This window comes from Denticeps clupeoides, chromosome 1, assembly GCF_900700375.1.
Source record: "Denticeps clupeoides chromosome 1, fDenClu1.1, whole genome shotgun sequence".
Lineage (NCBI taxonomy): Eukaryota > Metazoa > Chordata > Actinopteri > Clupeiformes > Denticipitidae > Denticeps > Denticeps clupeoides.
Window position 1 is genome coordinate 28743030 of NC_041707.1, and position 17559 is coordinate 28760588.

Here is a 17559-nt window from a genome sequence, read left to right on the forward strand (position 1 = left end):
TTCAAAATAAAAGTTTTAACAAGAGTAAATGGAAAACATCTCACTTGTAACTTTAATATTTTATTTAAAAATAAATACTACTGTAAAATTGTGACACTGACATCAATGATTCATTTATGTCTAACAAGCTTTATTTTTTATGTAAGATACACATTAGTTAGTGAGAGATTTACAAAAGTAAAATACACACATTTATACATAATACATAAAATACATAACATTATACATAAAAATGCAAGTGGACAAAGTCTCTTAAAGGCCCTGTAGTTTGCTGTAAAAAAAAAAAAAAGTTATTCAAAAGCAAATTACAAAAGCATTAATTTAATATATATTACCTAAAACCACTTGAAAGAAAAAAAAAGCTTACTGGTGGTGCAAAAACATATGCATACCTGTCTTCAATGGTTTTGTTAGAGGGATAGTAGACTTTAAATGTGAAGCCACTTCGGAGGAAGGAGCCCTAACACAAATAGAAAACGTTAGAAATTCTAGGGAAAAAAATACACCATTAAGGCTAAACTTTGGGAATTCTATCTTTATGCATTCAGTATAAATTACTTGTTACAGATATGCATGTTCGTGTACAGTGTACACTTACTGGATTGACACACAGGCAGTCAGTATTGGTGATGCTGAAAGGATCATATTTGTCTGCAAAAACTATGACGTCAGGTATGGGGTACACACGCATAGCATAGTCATAAGCCCAGTAGACTGGGCTGACATAAAGTGGCAATGGAGTCAGATGACCCTGTGACAAGATGGTCTTCACAAACTGAGGAGAAAATAAATAGGAAACCTTGAGTATGTATAATTATTTCTAAAAGTGACAAAGTGAAGTTATATGTGTGTACACTAAATCATGTATAAAAAAAAAAGATTCAAACTGTTAATTGTTTCCTTTCTTCTTCAAAATAATTGTCCACCAGCTGACAGCCACACTTACATGGTTTGGGATATCCAGGTTGCCACTGGGCAGGCGAACACAGTTCCGGCACATTTTGTTAACAAGGTCCTCCCGAAACACTACTATTTCCTGACAGCAGTATTGGATCCTGATTGATGAAAATTAGATTGTTACCTTCTTTATACTAGAAATGTACTGGAGATGCAAACCAAAGGGTGCATTTTGCATATAAAAATAATTTGCCCATTGAATAAAGTGAAACAAAATGAATATTATGTTAAAGAAAGGAATATTATGTTAAAGAACGAACGTGAAAGTGTAGCGATTGTCATTGTGAACCACAGCAAACACAGCATACTGTGCACACAACAAAATGTGTCCTATGCATTTAACCCATCACCCATAATGTGCAGTGGGCAGCTATGAATGGTGCACGGGGAGCAATGTGTGGATAATGCTCAGTGGTACCTCGGGATTCAAACCGACAAATTGATGTTCCCATAATACGGGTCCCCTTCCTTACCCGCTAGGTCACCACTGCCCCATCTGTTCTTTATGTGTTCTTTATGGCACAATTATGTTCAAAACACACCTGCATGGGTTGGTGGTGAAGACTGAAAAGGGAACTCGTTCCCTAAACTCCTCTGTAATGTGCTCTGCCAAAGGGGGTCTGATGGGAAAAAAAAAAAACTATTTAAAAATATCTTATACACTGCTTCACACCCACACATTCAGCGCAGTAAGAACATGGCAACTAAATGAAATGTATATTTGAATCAATAATATATCAAGACATATCTGACATAACAAAAATAAGAAAAATTGCACACCTGGGCAGAATGGCGCTTGGACCAGGATCTTCAGGACCAGGAACAAACACAAAACGGCTGCTGTAGTTGCAAAGCAAAAAACTAATTGATAACTCACTCACACAGATGCAAAATGAGATGTTTGAAATTGCTCGATCACACACCTGCTGTGGATGCTGGGGAACTCAGAGATCATGTCAGCAAGGGTTTTAAATGAATCTAACGAGCACAAGGATTGTTCAAAAAGGTTAGAAAATGAAATTGGAAAAGACAAGGTATGCAGCTGCACAGCTGGCAGACAGGATCGGTGTCTGACACCCATGTTAACTCAGCACTCTGTGACATCCCACCTTTCAAAGCTCTCATCTGGTTTTTGCCATAGGGGGCAGAGGAGAAGTTTCCACAGAAAATAAAACAAGTGGGGGGCATAGATGAGTATCCTGCAAAATGAAGAGTAAAAGATTGCACGATAAAGGGATATTTGCCTATAATGACTGACAGTTACTACTACACACATCTTATGTGCTCAATGCTTAGAGCAATTGTACCTGTTTATTCTGGGTTTTGAACTTTCAGTTGAGACTGGTAAAAAAGCTAACCACCCAACAGCATTTAGTTATCCACTTGCATTTGTTTACAATGATGCACAGCATGTACATTTTCACTATTTGTACATAAAAAAATAAAGCTGTGGCATATACACTTATGTGTGCGTGTGTGGGTTTCACTCTACTGAGATGTCTTTCAGCTTGGACAGTATGTTGCACCTGAGAACATGGTTCGCAGCTTCTCCAAGACATCCACGCTGTCCAACCAGAGGTCAGACATGATAACAAACATGGCGTCCTCGTTCTCTTCCTCCAGCTGCTTCAGCTTGGAAGAGGACTTGACAGAAGTAGAGGAGGGGCCTCCAAAAAAATTGATGTTCCCATAATACGCCCTGAAGAGGCACAGCTATGTTAGCTGACCAAACATTATAATGCAGTGTTTGAAAACATTTTTTACATGTATGGATATTTGTACAAAAAACTCTGGTTGTGACCTGGTTGTTGAGGAGGGTTCCGTTGGTGGGAACCCAAAGGCATTTACATGGAAGACTGAGTCCTCGTACCATCCTACAGAAAAAGAAAAATATATGTCTGGATTTTTGTCACCATGAGAGCAGAAATATTCTGAAACTGTTAATTAGTATGCCAAAACTTACCTTCAGCAAGAACAAAGCAGGACTCTGTGTAGAGACCACTGTGGAACTGGTGAGGACAGGGTTAAGGGCCTAGAAATCACTCAATATCTCATTCATATCAGTTCAAAGACATGAATCTGGGTGATGCATACATGAAAGGATATTGCCTTTGAGATATTCAGCTCTACTGTGCCACTTGGATCCTCCAGGTAAAATTTGCCCTGAGGGAAGGATTTAAGTACCACCAAAAATCATTGTGTGAAACAGCAATCATTTTACATAGCTGTATATTTAAACAATTTGATTTACCTCCTTAAGCTGTGTAACCATCCCCAATACAATGACCTCTCCGAGTTTGGCGGTGCTCCCGAGAAGCGCCTCCACAGTCTTCAGCTAATCAAGCATCATCATTAACTAATGCGTCGTGTTTAAACAAATCAAAAAACAATCATTAAAAGCTCTTGATCCAACACCTTACCTGGAATTTGTTTCTGCCTTCATCTGAGGCCGAGCCAATCACAGGAGGGGTGAAAAGCTCATGCCTGTGTGTGCGCTATGTTAACAAGAAAAAAAAAACAGTCACCTTCACATCCACTGACATCTACAGATGTTCCAAACCACCAACACAAAACCCTTCAGTGGGTTTTTACCTGTTGTAGGATTGTGTAACGTTCTCGAAAGAGTTCTGCTTTGTCCCTGGCCAGGCCGCAAAGGCTGGGTGTTGGATGTCTTGTCATACTTTTACTGTATGTAAAAAAAAAAAAAACATTAAATAAAGTATTAAGTAAAGTAAGTAAACTCACAGGTATAAATATGTTAGGCAGCCAGCCACATTCAACAACTTATCTGAGGATTTTGCTATAAATCCATTCACTTACGGCACAAATTTCTTCCTTTCTGTGCTGTAGATGTATCTTGGCACATCAAAAGCTCCAATTATGTTGAACACATTATCTCTAGAAAAAAATCATACTCTTGTCACACCAAAAGACAAGCCAATCAAAGAAAATGAAACAAATACATTTTAGAGGGTGCATGTAAACTCACATGGTTTCATCACATGATTGGCTGCAGTCCTGCACAGCACTCTCCACCACAGACAGCTCAATCATGCTAGAGGACACTAAATACGGACGATTGGAAGAGAAAATGTCAGATCCAATAGTGATATGTTAGCAATGTTTTAAAACCGGTGACATCAGTTCCTTACATGGCTGCTTCTCCACTGCATCCAAGATCTTCTCAATCACATCATCCAGCTCCAGCTCACTGACCGACTCCAGCACTTCCACTAAAAACCTGCTGGCCTCGCTGTAAGCCAGTCCCAAAAACAGACAACTTCAAGTCACATTACTGTAGACTGCACTTAACACACAAAATTGTCAGGATTTTCCATATGATTCCTAATAACTCGGTCATAATAAAATCGGGTCTGTCTTTCTGTAAGAATCAGAGCATACATAAGGTATAGAAACCTATCGGTATCAAATTAAATTGCTATAGGTACTGATTTAAGGATAAGGTACTCAAAGACTTATTGTAACGAGAATCCAAGAACTTCTCGCTGATCACTTCATGTTTCATGCAGAGGAACTGAAAACCAAGGACGCTGCACCTCACTGCAAAGACACGAAATTAAGAGAAATTTATTGATCAATTCGATCAAAACATACGGTCGTAGCATCAGACCCCGCATCTTGAAACCAGCAGAAACTTTTGCCTTCACTTTCCGAGCCTCCATCTTCAACTTTAACTATTGGCGCTAAATTTCCACTTCCGCTTCTAGAATTCGCGCGATCTTCCCCTAAAGACATAGCAAAGACCTTAAAAACTGTTCAAGAACCAACACTGAACGCCAAGATCTAACTGAAACATGTGGAGGGTTGATCATCTCATTGAGCTGAATTGTCTTTGTTAAAGAATGTTTTGGACAAACACGGGCTTCTGTGATGTTTCAAAATTAAAGTCCTGTATACGCCAAAATTAGTTCTTATCATTTTAAACCAACTGCAATTTCTTACTTGCATATTTCTTTGCCTATTTTGCTTTATTTTCTGTTTAAAGGGTGTAGATTTTTCGAAGAAATAAAATAGTTTTTTAACACTACTAAGAAGCTTTATGACCCACTGGACTTTCCGTAGTATTTTTGACCGTTCCTCTTTATTCGGAGCTGTCAAAACGCTTCTGATTGATAACGTATCGGTACTTTAGACTCTGCGCTGTGTTGAAATACGCTGAAAATGATTATATCATATTTCAGCGTCATCATAAACTCAGCGTCATCATAAATTCTTGCCAAATGGACCCTGCTGTTGTCGCACACCGAGCCGAGCTGGTGGCCCGTGAGCGGAGCGGCCACACTGCTGTGGTGGAGGGCACCTCGCTCTACGTTTGGGGAGGATATGTGGTGAGTAAATTATACTGAAAACACCCAGTTATTTTTCACACGTTAAAGTCACTGTAACATAGAATCTAAAAGCACAAAGATAGATCTAATTTTGTCATATATATATTTTTCTTTTTCAGTCGGTTGCTGATAATGAAGTTTTCCTACCCAGCAATGAAATCTGGTTATACGACTTAGACAGTGGTCAATGGTGAGCTCTTTAAATGGACAAAATAATGAATTTGTAAATAATAAGAGACTTAATAATGCTGTTGAGAATTTGGAAAATATGCATATTTATGTAGTCTACAGTATGGCTGCTGTAAATGCCTTAGCAGAACACTAGTTTGGTGACATTACAGTGTTGTGGAAGCAGACCAAATAAGTTATATTGTACTCATGCATTTAGGTGTTAGAAGGTCTAAAGTATAAACCTACCCCCTGTACAAAAGACTGACCCATGGTCTTATAGAACATGTTCTTTACACTTTATGGCAATGAAGGATTCATGGTGACTGTTTTTTTTTAAGGGAATTTGCATCCATGAAAGGAGAGGTCCCACCCTCCATGTCTGGGACTTGTGGCAGCACTCTTAATGGGCAGATGTTCATATTTGGGGGCTGCTGTGATGATGGACAGACAAACCAGGTAATTAAAATGATTATATTGATCTTCTACATAACATTACCCCTCCAATTGCCCATAATATGACTTTGCTACCGTCTAGCTCTACTCTGTCAACCTTCAAGACAGACAATTCATTTGGAGAAAAAGGAAACATCAAGCTGGTTCTCCACCCTCTCCCAGAGATAAACTGTCCTGTTGGGTATATGATGACAGGTAAAAAATAGTGGTGGAAATTATTCAGGTGCTTTGTACGTAACGTTTAGCTCTTGTTTTATTCATTATCCTCTTCAGAATATAGCATCTGTTTTATTGACCATGCTGATTCAATTTCAGGGTTATATACTTTGGTGGATACGGACACAAGACACTCAGTGACCTTAACAACTCCAGAAGCTTTATTGTGGATGAACCTTCATGGGTAGATATAACGCTTGTAGCAGGTATTTAAGTCATAGCACTGAATAAGATGTAAAGTACATTCACCTTTATTTGTTCTAGGTGGAGGATGTGTTTTGGGGTTGGAACAATGAAGTCCATGTGTTTGACCCAAGTAATGACAGCTGGAGCACACCAGACACTTCAGTGAGACAGTTCAGGACATGCGACTTATCTAGGAAATAATTGGTTTGTGACCTAAAAATATATAATTACTGAGCATTTTACCAACAGGGATCTCCACCTGCCCCCCGAGCTGCACATGCAAGCGCCTCTGTGGACAACAAGGGTTATGTATGTGGGGGCAGAGTAATGGTGAGTCTTGTTCCTCTACTGATGTCTGTTACTACTCAAAATATTCATTTTAGGAGATACAGATGTCTTGTTATGTGTTCATGTAGTTAAAAAGAATTTGCTTTGTAGGAAACCAGGGCAAGTGATATTTTCTGTCTGGACCTGGACACTTGGACATGGTCTGAGATGTAAGTTTGAGTTGGATTATATTCGTTACACAATAATCAAACCTGTGAACAAAATAAATCTAAAAACAATAAGCCAGAGGTCTCTTCTAGAGTTCCTGCCTCACCTGTGCCCGTTGGACGATCCTGGCATAGCCTTACTGCAGTGTCCGACAAATCACTCTTTCTGTATGGAGGACTCAGTGTGGACTGCAAACCAATGAGTATGTATCTGCATAAATACATCTATGTAGTGGTAAGAAAATGTGGGAAATATAACAGTGTGTTTCTTTGAAGGTGATGGTTGGATTTTTGACATTGAAACTAAAAAATGGAAGGAGCTGGGACACCCATACAAGGACAAACCACGGTTAGTAAATGTGAGAATGAGGGAGAGCTGTTGTTGACTCTACATCACGTACAGACAGTAAAGAGTGCTGACAGGAAGTAATTCTTGTGTAATGGAAATTAAAATAATGCTACATCACTACATGGTATTCTTCAGGTTGTGGCACACAGCGTGCTTGGGAAAGGACTCCGATGTGATTGTTTTTGGAGGAAGCTGTAACTATATTCTCCAGGTTGACACTGTACGTATATGACGCACACATCTTCTAAATCAGAATCACCAGAGAATAAGACACAGTTGTAATAATGTGCATAAATCATGTTTTATATAACATGGAATGATGCAGTATTTCTTCTCAGGGCCACTGCAACGATGCCCTCATCTTCCAAACCATGCCTCACTCCTTAATGGGGTACAGTTTTTAAAATATTTTTATTGTTTTAACTGACAAATATAACCTAAAGCTTTCAGAAATACAAAATGATGAAAATGATGTCCCTGTCATTGGTTTTACCTAGTGAAAGTGAAGTGGTTGTCATTGTGATACAGAGCAAGCATAGCACATGGTGCACACAATGAAATGTGATCTCTGCTTTTAACCCATTACCGGCAACCTTCTGATTACAGTGCTGCTTCCTTAACTGCTAGGCCACCACTGCCCCCTAGTTTTGTATTCAACAATAACAATACCAAATCCTTAATTAAATGGTAATATTATGGTGTTAAGATTATCACCCTTTGAAAATGACCTTTGTGTTTGTGTTACTTGAAGTAAACTCCAAAATTACTCTTGCAGGTTATGTGAAGACTATATTGGCATAAATGCTGGAATTTTTCAGAAGCAACTTCCATGTTTACCAGGGAAACTGAGGAAAGCTGTGGAGAAAAGGACAACTTTTTTCAGTCCTGGTCAAAAACCTCAGGCTGTGTGACACACATCACAATGAACAGGAATGTGCTGTGTGAGGAGAGAAACTCTACAATAGAACGGAAACTCCCAAATAGTTCTACACACAGAACACAATCTAAGAAGGTCAATTTTACAAGTACACAAGCAATTCTAATACCTCTGAATTGCGTTGAATAGAAAGTTGATATTTATATGCTTTGATTTTCAATATTTTATATGTTATTTATTTTATATATAACTTTGTTTTATTAACAACCAATTTATCTCACATAGACTTCAATGTTTTAAGTTATTTCAAACCGGTGATTACAATTTATAACATGTATATAACATGCAACGTGTCAGTTGATACAATTGTCTTGGTTTTCAGGATTATTCTTGCCAGTAATTTGCAAATTAAAATGGTTTGAAATGTCTTCAGACCATTGCCCTGGTGTTGTTCGCTGTTTGTAAAGTAAAACAGCTTTTTAATAAAATTTAGGAGCCGACTGTGGTGCACAAGTCTCGAGTTTTGACATCGGGATAGGTCCTGTATGAGGCGCATTGTTGCTTTACACTGTTGCTCTGTTCATATTCATAGCACATACTACACCTCTTGTTTTTTATTTATGCACAATATGTGAACTGATGGCTGTAAATCGGCCGTAGGTGTGTGTGTGTGCGTGTGCGTCATGTGGTGGGCTAACGTTCCCTGCACGCAATACTCAGTACTGCGCTTAGTACTCAGTACTCTGGCAGCTGCGACACTGATAAGGAATGAGGAAATAAATATCTTTTAAGTCGTCCTCTGTGTAACTTAAGTTAAGTGAACTGTTTAGTTCGACACTGTCAGCTATGTTTCTTCTTTAATTTAGCAGGTTTTTGCTGACAAATGTCGCGCACATTATTCGTCACGAGACGGTGAACGTTGCCATAGCAATACAAAACATCGCTGCCCCGGGTTTTCCGATTGTTACTCCGCTGCTTACTTGAACCACAATGGAGTTCGAATCTAAACTCGAGGAAATGAATCTTAGCAAAGACGAAATTAGTCGTCTTTGTAGCGCCATGAAAGACGACACATTTCGAGGACTGCTGCGCGACTACACCGAGGAGATATCAAACCCGGAGAACCGCAAAAAATACGAAGAAGAAATTAAGATGCTGGAGCAGGAACGGGGCGTGGGTGTTCAGTTCATCCACCCGACACCGTACCGAGTCATCAAGAGCAGCCTGGATGGAAAACGGAAATGTTTCATCAACATCTGCTCCAATGAGCTGATCAAAGCCCCCGAATGTAAGGTCGGCCAAAACGAGAATGGGAAGGTAGGACACCACTGGTCGTTGCCGTACAGCTTGACACCAGGCAGGCCAGACGTGGACAGCAAGGGAAATCAGTGTATGATATACGATGTTGTGTTCCATCCTGATACCCTTCAAATGGCAAGTAAGAATGGCTTGTTTATGAGGCTGGTGGACAGCACAGCAGTTGAGGGGGTTCAAGATGCTTTCAAAGTGCAAGTGGACATAAAAAATGCTAAGGTACTGAAGAGTAAATACAAAGGGGTCCCACAAGCATCTGTGATACGTAAATCCATCCTGGGACAAACCCCCAAAGAGCAAAGTCCAGATCTGGATGACAGATTATCATTTCCCTACCCCTATAAACCCAAACTAGAGAAATCAGCAGGCAGTCAGAACATCACTGAATCTTCACATCCGTCACAAAATCGAAAATGTGACGCCACCAAACAGCCTACACGACCACATTACACTGTAAAATACAGATCGCTCATTGATTTACAGGACTACAGATGTTCCAGAGACTCTGGTCCTGGTCCGCGACCTAGAGATATCATTATTACAATCGAGTTACCCCTGCTGAGGTCAGCAGCAGATGCTCATTTGGACGTCACTGAGAAGCGCCTCCTTCTGATTTCCCATAAACCAGCCTACAAGCTGGACTTGACCTTGACGTATCCTGTGGATGAGAGCAAAGGTGAAGCCAAGTTCAACAAAGCCAAAAAACAGCTGACCATCACCCTACCCATCCTGCCACCTAAGGAAGGTCTAGCAGTGGAATGTTTCATGCCTATGGCTAGAACTGAATCTGAGGAGGAGAACCAGAATCAAACAGATGGTGAGGGGCAGATTGAGGTGATTCAGGAACACAGCATTGAAAGTAATTGTGATCCGACTGGTCTACACACAGACTTTCAGGAACAAATGGCTTCTGACATAGAGAAGAGCAATACCATGAGAGATATTTGGGACAACGAAGACTGCTCTAATTTCAAAGAACAGCTTTCACTGCCTCCTGATTCTTCTGAATGTTCCACTGACATCTCAAATGAGCAAACAATGGACATTTCTGATAAGGTGAATAAAAGTGTTTACTTTAAAAAAAAAGATACACATGAACCAATAAATCAGAATGTTTTAATATATTTGTTTTTATTAAGGAAATATTAATAAATGCAATCATTTAGTTTCATTGGTTCCCTACATCTTGAGAGGGAACTTTCTGCCATCTCCAAAGTAGTCAGTCATGAAATGCATCTGTGAACCACTAACACAGTTATTATTTATATTTTATAGGTCAGCCTGGTTGCATCTTCTTCAGCTCTCACCAATGAAATTAAGTATACAACCAAGACAGAAATGTCCTCGATCACTCCACCCTATGAAACAAAAGATGGTTTGTGTAATTTCATCGCAGTTGAGGATTGCTCAGAGGCAAAATGCTCTTTAGAAATGAAAGACAGGAATTCATCACAGAGCTCAGAGCAATCCACACATGCTATCAAGAAACTGCCGGAATCTGTTAACACATCGGGTTGCTGTGATCAGAGTGCTGCCCATGAACTTGCTCATGGTGCCAGAAATGGAGAAGATGACAACATTCTGACGACAAAAGAACATGGTCTGGAGAAAGCTGCACAGAAGAACTGCAGGACATCCCTTCCTGCAGTTTTAAGAGAAAAAAGACCTGACGGGTGTGAGGTGGTCATCAGTGACCACAAGACTTCTGCCAACTTCTTATTCAACAATTCCCTGATATTTGAGCTGGAATGAAAGCAAGTTTAATGTTCTACCAAAAAAAAGTTCAGTCCCAAAATATTGTTTATATTGTTATTGGTGAGAATAATTAATAAAGAACATTTGAAAGTGATTATCATTGTGAAACACAGCACAGCACACTGTGCACACAACAAAATGTGTCCTCTGCTTTTAACCATCACTTGGTGTGCTGTGAGCAGCTATGACAGGGACAGTGCTTTGCTCAGTAGCACCTTGGCGGTTTAGGATTTGGGCACCCTTCTGATAACGGGCCCGGTTCCTTACCGCCTAGGCCTCCACTGACACCCATTTATAAGTTGAAGTCATTGTTATCCCTGCACATTCATGTCAACTCACACTGGTTAAAAACATTAATGCTCTTGACAAAAAAAGGAAAGTAACAGTGCCAGGCAAAGGTGAACAATAACACTTTTATTTGAAATTCTCAACCTTCCAGCAAACTTTGGAGTATGTATATTTTTAAATAGTGAATTTAAGAGGGCCAGGAGTGTTTTGCGTAGTTTGAAGTGACCCCAGCATATATATATATATATATATATATATATATATATATATATATATATATATATATATATAAAAAATACTAAATGAAACAAACATAGAAAAAGAACCCTTAGTTTTTCCACTTCAAGCTTCAACACTTGACCGTTAACACTCAGTAGCAGATACACTCGTTAGGTCAGAATAGGACCTCATGAACCACACCAGCCAGCAGGGAGACTGAAAGCCAGGTTGCCATTATCGAATTCTCCGCTGGACACAGCTGTCCAAGAACAGACAGTAGCAGGTAAGTGAGCAGAAATGGTGCTGAATGGGTGCCTCCGTGCCTCCCATGTCATCCACTAGCACCACGGTGTGGGAGACCAAGTGGAGGTTCATGCTGACTGCTGTTTGAATGAAGGAGCGCACGCAAGCCCAACCACAGTCACAAATCATGGCAGCATCCAGCTCATGGCATAGATGAAAGGGGATGGCTTGGGGTCCGTAAGGGATCCTGATGATTGAAATGATTGGAAACATATCACACATAATGCATGTTCCATATTATAGCTGAAAGACCTATATTATTTTAATAACTGAAAAAAACATTGGTAGATAATAATTCTTGGCGTACCTGAGGTTGACCACAGTGCGGGAAGCAATCTCCAGCAAGCTGAGGGGAAACTTCAGCTGTATAGTGTGGTCAAACGGGTTGGGCTGGGTGAACGGGTTACCGAACAGGTCTAGGTTCTCCAGTGAGAGGTTGCGGAAGTCACTGGGCAAGATGGCCAGTTGGTTGTGTGCTGCTGAGAGGAAGCGTAGCTTTGACAGCTGCCCAATGTGAAATGGCAGCCTCAGCAGCTTGTTGTCATCCAGTTTAAGATTGACCAGCTCCCGCAGCTGACAGAAATGTGGCGGGAGAGCCTGCAGACGATTCTGACTGAGGTCAAGGTGCTGCAGAGTGCCCTGGAGGCCAGACAGGCAAACTAAATCAGGAAAGGTCTCTAGGTGGTTGTTGTGCAGGATCAACTCAGCAAGGCATCCTAGGACACTGATGGAGGTGGGCAGGATCTTGATGTGGTTGTGGCTGAGGTCAAGTCGACACAGAAGTTTTAGGGAGAGCATCCTCATGTCCACGCGGGAAAGCTTACAGTAGGACACCTGCAACTGCTCCAGCGAGTAGGGGAAGTTGCAGGTCAGGGGATAGTCCTTCTTGGAAACAATAGTCAGCTTCCTTTTGGGCTTCTCCACATCCCGGGCACGCACTGGTGCTAGGGTGGAAAGGGGCAGGTTGCATGCATCACTTCCTCTGTGAGCCAGGCGAGCCGCAGACAAGAATTTTTTAAGACTGTTGACGTCAGCCTGCAAGAGAGGACTCAAAACTTTAGGTGCAATAATAATTTCTTTGAGCCTGGTTGTCGCAGCAGGATAACAGATGAAGCACATGTGGAGTGCTCATTACAAAAAATACCAAACCAAATACTGCTCTGACACCTATGCATGTTCACCCTACCCTGTGATCTGTATAGTGTGAAACAAGTGAATGTGACTAACTAAACACTACCCATGCTGTATAATTAATTTAATATGAAGGGAAATTGAAAATAAAAACTTGCCAGCACAGGTACATCTTATTGAAGGATCAATTCAAAATGCATAATCTGTGTTAAGAGTAGCTCTGCTAAAGCAAAACAGACAATTAAGAAAATTAAGCCAAATATGCCTCAATTCAGTGAAATCAAACTTCTCAGAGACCAGGCTTCTTTGGAGCACACACTAAAAATCAATTCTGGAGGTTGGTAAATATTATCCATTCAAGTTTAGTGAAATGAATTATATAATAAGCTAAATAAAAAATTATTGGTTAAATCATACTCCACTACCCAATTTTAAGTGCATGAGGAACTACTTAGAAAAATAGAATATAAATGATCCATTCGAGATGCTTAAAATATACCTAATTATATTAATCAATGAGCTAAATCTAAGATAATTTGAGAAGTCATACCCACACTACCCATTGTTTAAGAGTATTTTAAAAAAAAAACATGGCATATGCGGGTTATCCTGTGTTGTCATCACAGCAGTGCAGGCTTGCACATGCATTGCACATACATGCACTAATACAAATTCTCTCTCTCTATTTTGCACATAACATTGCACAAAGACAAACATTCTACCTACCTGCCTCATCTGGATTCAACTGGAAACTGAATTGTATTGTTTAAGTTTGATTATTAGTAATACTTTAATTGTTTTATTTATATTTTCTTTTTACTATTTTGTACTATTTCTTCTCTTTATTCTCAGATTGGCTATAGCAAGGGGTACACCCCTTTATCCTTTTTTTAATTAAAATAAAACTAAGGACAAATAGGCTGACCTATGTCATGTACATCATGAATATTTAACAGAAAGATTGATTAAATGGGCTTAGTTCTGGAGCCAGTAACCCAAAGGTTTTAAGCTTTGACCTTATAAATGTATTGAGTTTGAAAAAAAATATATATATATATTTTTTTGTGATGAATAACAGCCAATTGCTTGCTCATTTTAAGAGGATTTTCATGTTGCATAACACTATTGATAGTTGTTTAAAAACGCAAAAGTATGAGTTATGCGATTAATTGAAAGAAAAAAAAAAATACTTGATTCCAAAAATATTCGATAGTTGCAGCCCTACCCCGCAGTAACACCATTCACAAAATCTGATAATGTTAACTTGAGTACAGGATTCTTCAGAGCAAAATATGTGGAAACAGAAGCCAGTAAGCAAATTTTTATGATGATTTCTGGTTTCCTCGTTATTTACATTGAGTGGTTTTAGATTAAATAGCACCACTGAACCATCATTACTGGTCTACTTATGCTGTACCAATGCTAGGTCGATATGACCATGCTTCTCTCCATTTTACACAACATTCTAACAGAAAAAGCAATAATCACAGGAATTAAGCTTTAAAAAATCTAATCTTCTCAAATAACTACTATATTACATTTTTAAACTTGCAAATGTGAAAAATCATAAAACACATTCAAAACTCTTTACCTTGCTCAAACAAATGTCCACTGCTGGCTCCTTCAGTCTCACAGTTGCCTTCCCCTCTTCCACAAACCGTGTGAAGAAATTCTCAATGTTCTCCTTCAGCTGCAGTGAAAACATTGGAAACAGACCATTCATGGAAATAATACACATGGATCAAGCCATCAAGTGGTCCCAAAGGTCAGGACAGAAGGCCAAAACTGGGAAACTGGCCTTGACACAAGGGCAGCGTCACAGTCAAATACTAAACTTTGTTTGAAACAAAACATCCCCTTTAAAAGGGATAGCCAGCATTTATTTGACAATTCTGCTAAAAACTATTTCTGGTTAATAATGGTCAATCCTGACTTGGGAAATCTGGTTTTGAGGATAACCAAAAGATAAACGCTGATAGGATGCCCACCTTATATTTCGAGCCAGCTCGGTCTTTGGCGGTGCAGATAAGTAGACAAATGTTGTTGCGTTGAGAAGTTTTATCCAAATGCTTTCCTATGGACAACACGCCTCTTATGCCCCTTCCCCGGCCTTTCATCCCAAAAGACGGCAGCATGCGATTGAGTACCTCGACGTCGCACTGTAGCTTCATGCTTTCAGGCGGATTTTATAACACAAAACTAAGCTCTGGGCCGGATCCGCAAAGTCTTGCGAATCCCAATCAGGCCGCAGTTTAACTGGACGTTCCAAAACACGGCTGGGCAGATGCAGAAACTAAAGCGAGTTTACTGCAGATCGCTCTCACCGTGCCATCGCAGCGCTTCTCTGCCTGTCCGATTCGACCGAGACATTTAGCAACAGTCGCATAGTTATCAAAACCAGAGCCCCACTCTAATCCGGAAGGAATGAGAAAATGTGATTTGAACCTCGCACAGTGAAAAGTTGTGGATTACAGCGATCTACTCGCAGGTTTTAGCACATTCGTGCCGCGCCATCCTGCTCGCGACTCAATAAACTACACTTCCACGATCGTCGTTATGCGACCTAAACTGTTCTTAATAACCCAACCAGGCTGCCCGCGGACATCTGGTGGATAAACAAAGAGCAAAAAACAACTTAGTGCTAAAAGTCTTCCCTCGTTGTTTTGGTGGGAAGTATTCTGCTATAGCTCACGCCGCATGCGTCAGCAGATTCAGCGCATGCGCACTGATCCGCGCTTCAGAACGTTTAGCAGAGCCGTTTTCCGGAATTTTGGCACGAGCCTGACGACTCTCCATTCATGCCAGGTGTGCAGTTACAAATGCAACTGCCGCTACAATCATAATAGGCCATGACATCCAGAAGGCTCTAGGCTACCTCAATGCTTTTGTTGCAGAAAACTGAGAAATTCGGCCATGGTGAAACTGAGAAATTCGGCCATGTTGTAAATAATAATAACATTGTTTAATTTTTTGGTAAAAACCCTGCAATTTTAAATATAGTTTCTCGCGTAACATTTAAATTCGCAAATAAATGAATGAAACCTCCATAATGTTCAGGTTACATTAAGGTAAATCGTAAGTAAGTAAGGCTAGACATTGACCTACTCCTTCGCTTCCTAAATTATTTTAACCAATCGTTTGCTTCAGTTAGATCATGTGACACTATACAAATGTCAGTGGTCTTTCGCTTCTTTTTGGAACCCTCTTTGATTAAAAACTGTCTGTAAACGTCCGTCACGTACGCGCCAGAGAATTAATCGGCCGGGAAGATAGGCGGCGGTGTTGGACTGAATCAGAACACACAGTGGGCTTATTTTTCATATTTTTCATACTTCGTTCCTTTCTGTCTGACATCATACTCCTCAGTGCAATAGTTCGTGATTGACCTGTATTTGTAGAGTAGTAGCCTAGTGGGTAACACACTCACCTATGAACCGTAAGATCCAGTCCCTGTGCAAGACACTTAACTCCATGGGGACTCCAGCAACTCAAGTTGCTCCAGTGGGACTGTCCCTGTAACTACTGATTGTAAGTCACTCTGGATAAGGGCGTCTGATAAATGTTGCAAATGTAAATGATTAACAACACTGCATTAAAAAAAACTTGTTAGTTGAGGCATGTTTCCTTGTGCCAGTTACACCCACTAGTATGATCCTTGAAATTTGATTCATAAATATCAAAGTTAATAAATGTAGATATTTTCTGATCCTGAAACTGGTCCATGACTGGATGATATATAAATAACTGGAAATCAGCGTATTACTTTCTACATTCAATGATGCAGCAAGGCAAACACAAACCAGAGCTGCACTCTGACAGCAGCTAATTTCATGTGGCTGCACAGTGCGTGCTGGTACAAGAAATAACTTCTGTATTTATTGGGTTTTTATCTCAATAGTTGTTGCTCTAGTTGTTGCTATTACCATTTCAAATGGTAAATCGGATCATGCTATATAGCAGTCTGCACTTTTGGCTTCTGTAAATATTGTCTACTCAGATATTCACCTAAATAAAAACTAGATCCAGATTTGTTATCACCAGGGGGTCTATTTGAGAGTCTGTTGGTGTCGACTTATTTTGATTTGTAGTGTGGGGTGGAAGTGGAGCTTTTCTCAGCAAAGAGTATGAAAACGTAAGTGCATGAAAAAGATATTGTGTTTATTTGTTACATTTTCCACTTTCAAGCGCATATCATATAATAATATCTTTGCTTGAGTTTGTGCAGGTCATTTGTATTTGGAAAACTGATGTTTTTTTTTTCGAAATATTTGATCTAAGTTAGTAGGGGCTTCATTCCCCCACTTAGGGTATCTTTCAGAAGAGCTATCCATAACTTTCTGTGGATGCTCACTCACTGCTGCAGTCTCTCCAGTCATCACTTCCCAAGCCAGACAATCTTATTTGTCTGAAATTGGTGGTGCTACTTGGATCATCAGTAATGAGTCTAAGGTCATAGGATTTTTTGGGGTGTCAGATAGTCAGACACCTTCACTTGGG

General features: G+C 39.9%; 4 protein-coding genes across 4 annotated transcripts; 2 read left to right on the forward strand and 2 right to left on the reverse strand.

Moving 5' to 3' along the window:
* Positions 1-47: 47 nt before the first annotated feature.
* On the reverse strand, positions 48-4796 carry pole2 (polymerase (DNA directed), epsilon 2). The gene is made up of 19 exons (XM_028986793.1): positions 4573-4796; positions 4110-4210; positions 3947-4022; positions 3778-3855; positions 3550-3643; positions 3378-3452; positions 3209-3292; positions 3064-3120; positions 2921-2969; positions 2759-2831; positions 2484-2656; positions 2067-2156; positions 1881-1935; positions 1738-1797; positions 1500-1577; positions 947-1055; positions 599-775; positions 393-460; positions 48-271 (listed from the first exon to the last, which is right to left on the reverse strand). The coding sequence occupies exons 1-19, from the start codon at positions 4638-4640 to the stop codon at positions 253-255; spliced, it is 1584 nt and encodes a 527-aa protein (XP_028842626.1). The 5' UTR covers positions 4641-4796; the 3' UTR covers positions 48-252.
* Positions 4797-5027: 231 nt separating this feature from the next.
* Positions 5028-8552, forward strand: LOC114791796 (kelch domain-containing protein 1). The gene is made up of 13 exons (XM_028982246.1): positions 5028-5306; positions 5426-5496; positions 5816-5933; positions 6013-6125; positions 6246-6330; positions 6411-6494; positions 6582-6662; positions 6771-6829; positions 6920-7029; positions 7103-7175; positions 7311-7395; positions 7514-7566; positions 7951-8552. Exons 1-13 carry the CDS (start codon positions 5199-5201, stop codon positions 8084-8086), a joined length of 1176 nt encoding a protein of 391 aa, XP_028838079.1. The 5' UTR covers positions 5028-5198; the 3' UTR covers positions 8087-8552.
* A 461-nt stretch (positions 8553-9013) lies between these two features.
* dnaaf2 (dynein axonemal assembly factor 2) lies at positions 9014-11151 on the forward strand. Its single transcript, XM_028993855.1, has 2 exons — positions 9014-10422; positions 10642-11151. The coding sequence occupies exons 1-2, from the start codon at positions 9043-9045 to the stop codon at positions 11116-11118; spliced, it is 1857 nt and encodes a 618-aa protein (XP_028849688.1). The 5' UTR covers positions 9014-9042; the 3' UTR covers positions 11119-11151.
* Positions 11152-11710: 559 nt separating this feature from the next.
* Positions 11711-15763, reverse strand: lrr1 (leucine rich repeat protein 1). Its single transcript, XM_028989811.1, has 4 exons — positions 15051-15763; positions 14654-14752; positions 12239-12966; positions 11711-12118 (listed from the first exon to the last, which is right to left on the reverse strand). The coding sequence occupies exons 1-4, from the start codon at positions 15231-15233 to the stop codon at positions 11863-11865; spliced, it is 1266 nt and encodes a 421-aa protein (XP_028845644.1). The 5' UTR covers positions 15234-15763; the 3' UTR covers positions 11711-11862.
* Positions 15764-17559: the final 1796 nt, after the last annotated feature.

What these genes read in the sequence shown, in the direction of transcription:
- LOC114791796 (XM_028982246.1), top strand. Translation starts at nt 5,199, where the DNA reads ATGGACCCTGCTGTTGTCGCACACCGAGCCGAGCTGGTGGCCCGTGAG. An exon ending in GACTTAGACAGTGGTCAATG is followed by an intron (nt 5,497 to 5,815) that starts GTGAGCTCTTTA and finishes TTTTTTTTTAAG; the next exon opens with GGAATTTGCATCCATGAAAG. An exon ending in TGTTGGGTATATGATGACAG is followed by an intron (nt 6,126 to 6,245) that starts GTAAAAAATAGT and finishes ATTCAATTTCAG; the next exon opens with GGTTATATACTTTGGTGGAT.
- lrr1 (XM_028989811.1), bottom strand. Translation starts at nt 15,233, where the DNA reads ATGAAGCTACAGTGCGACGTCGAGGTACTCAATCGCATGCTGCCGTCT. An exon ending in TGGACATTTGTTTGAGCAAG is followed by an intron (nt 12,967 to 14,653) that starts GTAAAGAGTTTT and finishes CCTCTCTTGCAG; the next exon opens with GCTGACGTCAACAGTCTTAA. An exon ending in CGCACTGTGGTCAACCTCAG is followed by an intron (nt 12,119 to 12,238) that starts GTACGCCAAGAA and finishes TTCAATCATCAG; the next exon opens with GATCCCTTACGGACCCCAAG.
- pole2 (XM_028986793.1), bottom strand. Translation starts at nt 4,640, where the DNA reads ATGGAGGCTCGGAAAGTGAAGGCAAAAGTTTCTGCTGGTTTCAAGATG. An exon ending in CTGCTTTGTTCTTGCTGAAG is followed by an intron (nt 2,832 to 2,920) that starts GTAAGTTTTGGC and finishes CTTTTTCTGTAG; the next exon opens with GATGGTACGAGGACTCAGTC. An exon ending in TTCCCCAGCATCCACAGCAG is followed by an intron (nt 1,798 to 1,880) that starts GTGTGTGATCGA and finishes TTGCAACTACAG; the next exon opens with CAGCCGTTTTGTGTTTGTTC.
- dnaaf2 (XM_028993855.1), top strand. Translation starts at nt 9,043, where the DNA reads ATGGAGTTCGAATCTAAACTCGAGGAAATGAATCTTAGCAAAGACGAA. An exon ending in CAATGGACATTTCTGATAAG is followed by an intron (nt 10,423 to 10,641) that starts GTGAATAAAAGT and finishes TATATTTTATAG; the next exon opens with GTCAGCCTGGTTGCATCTTC.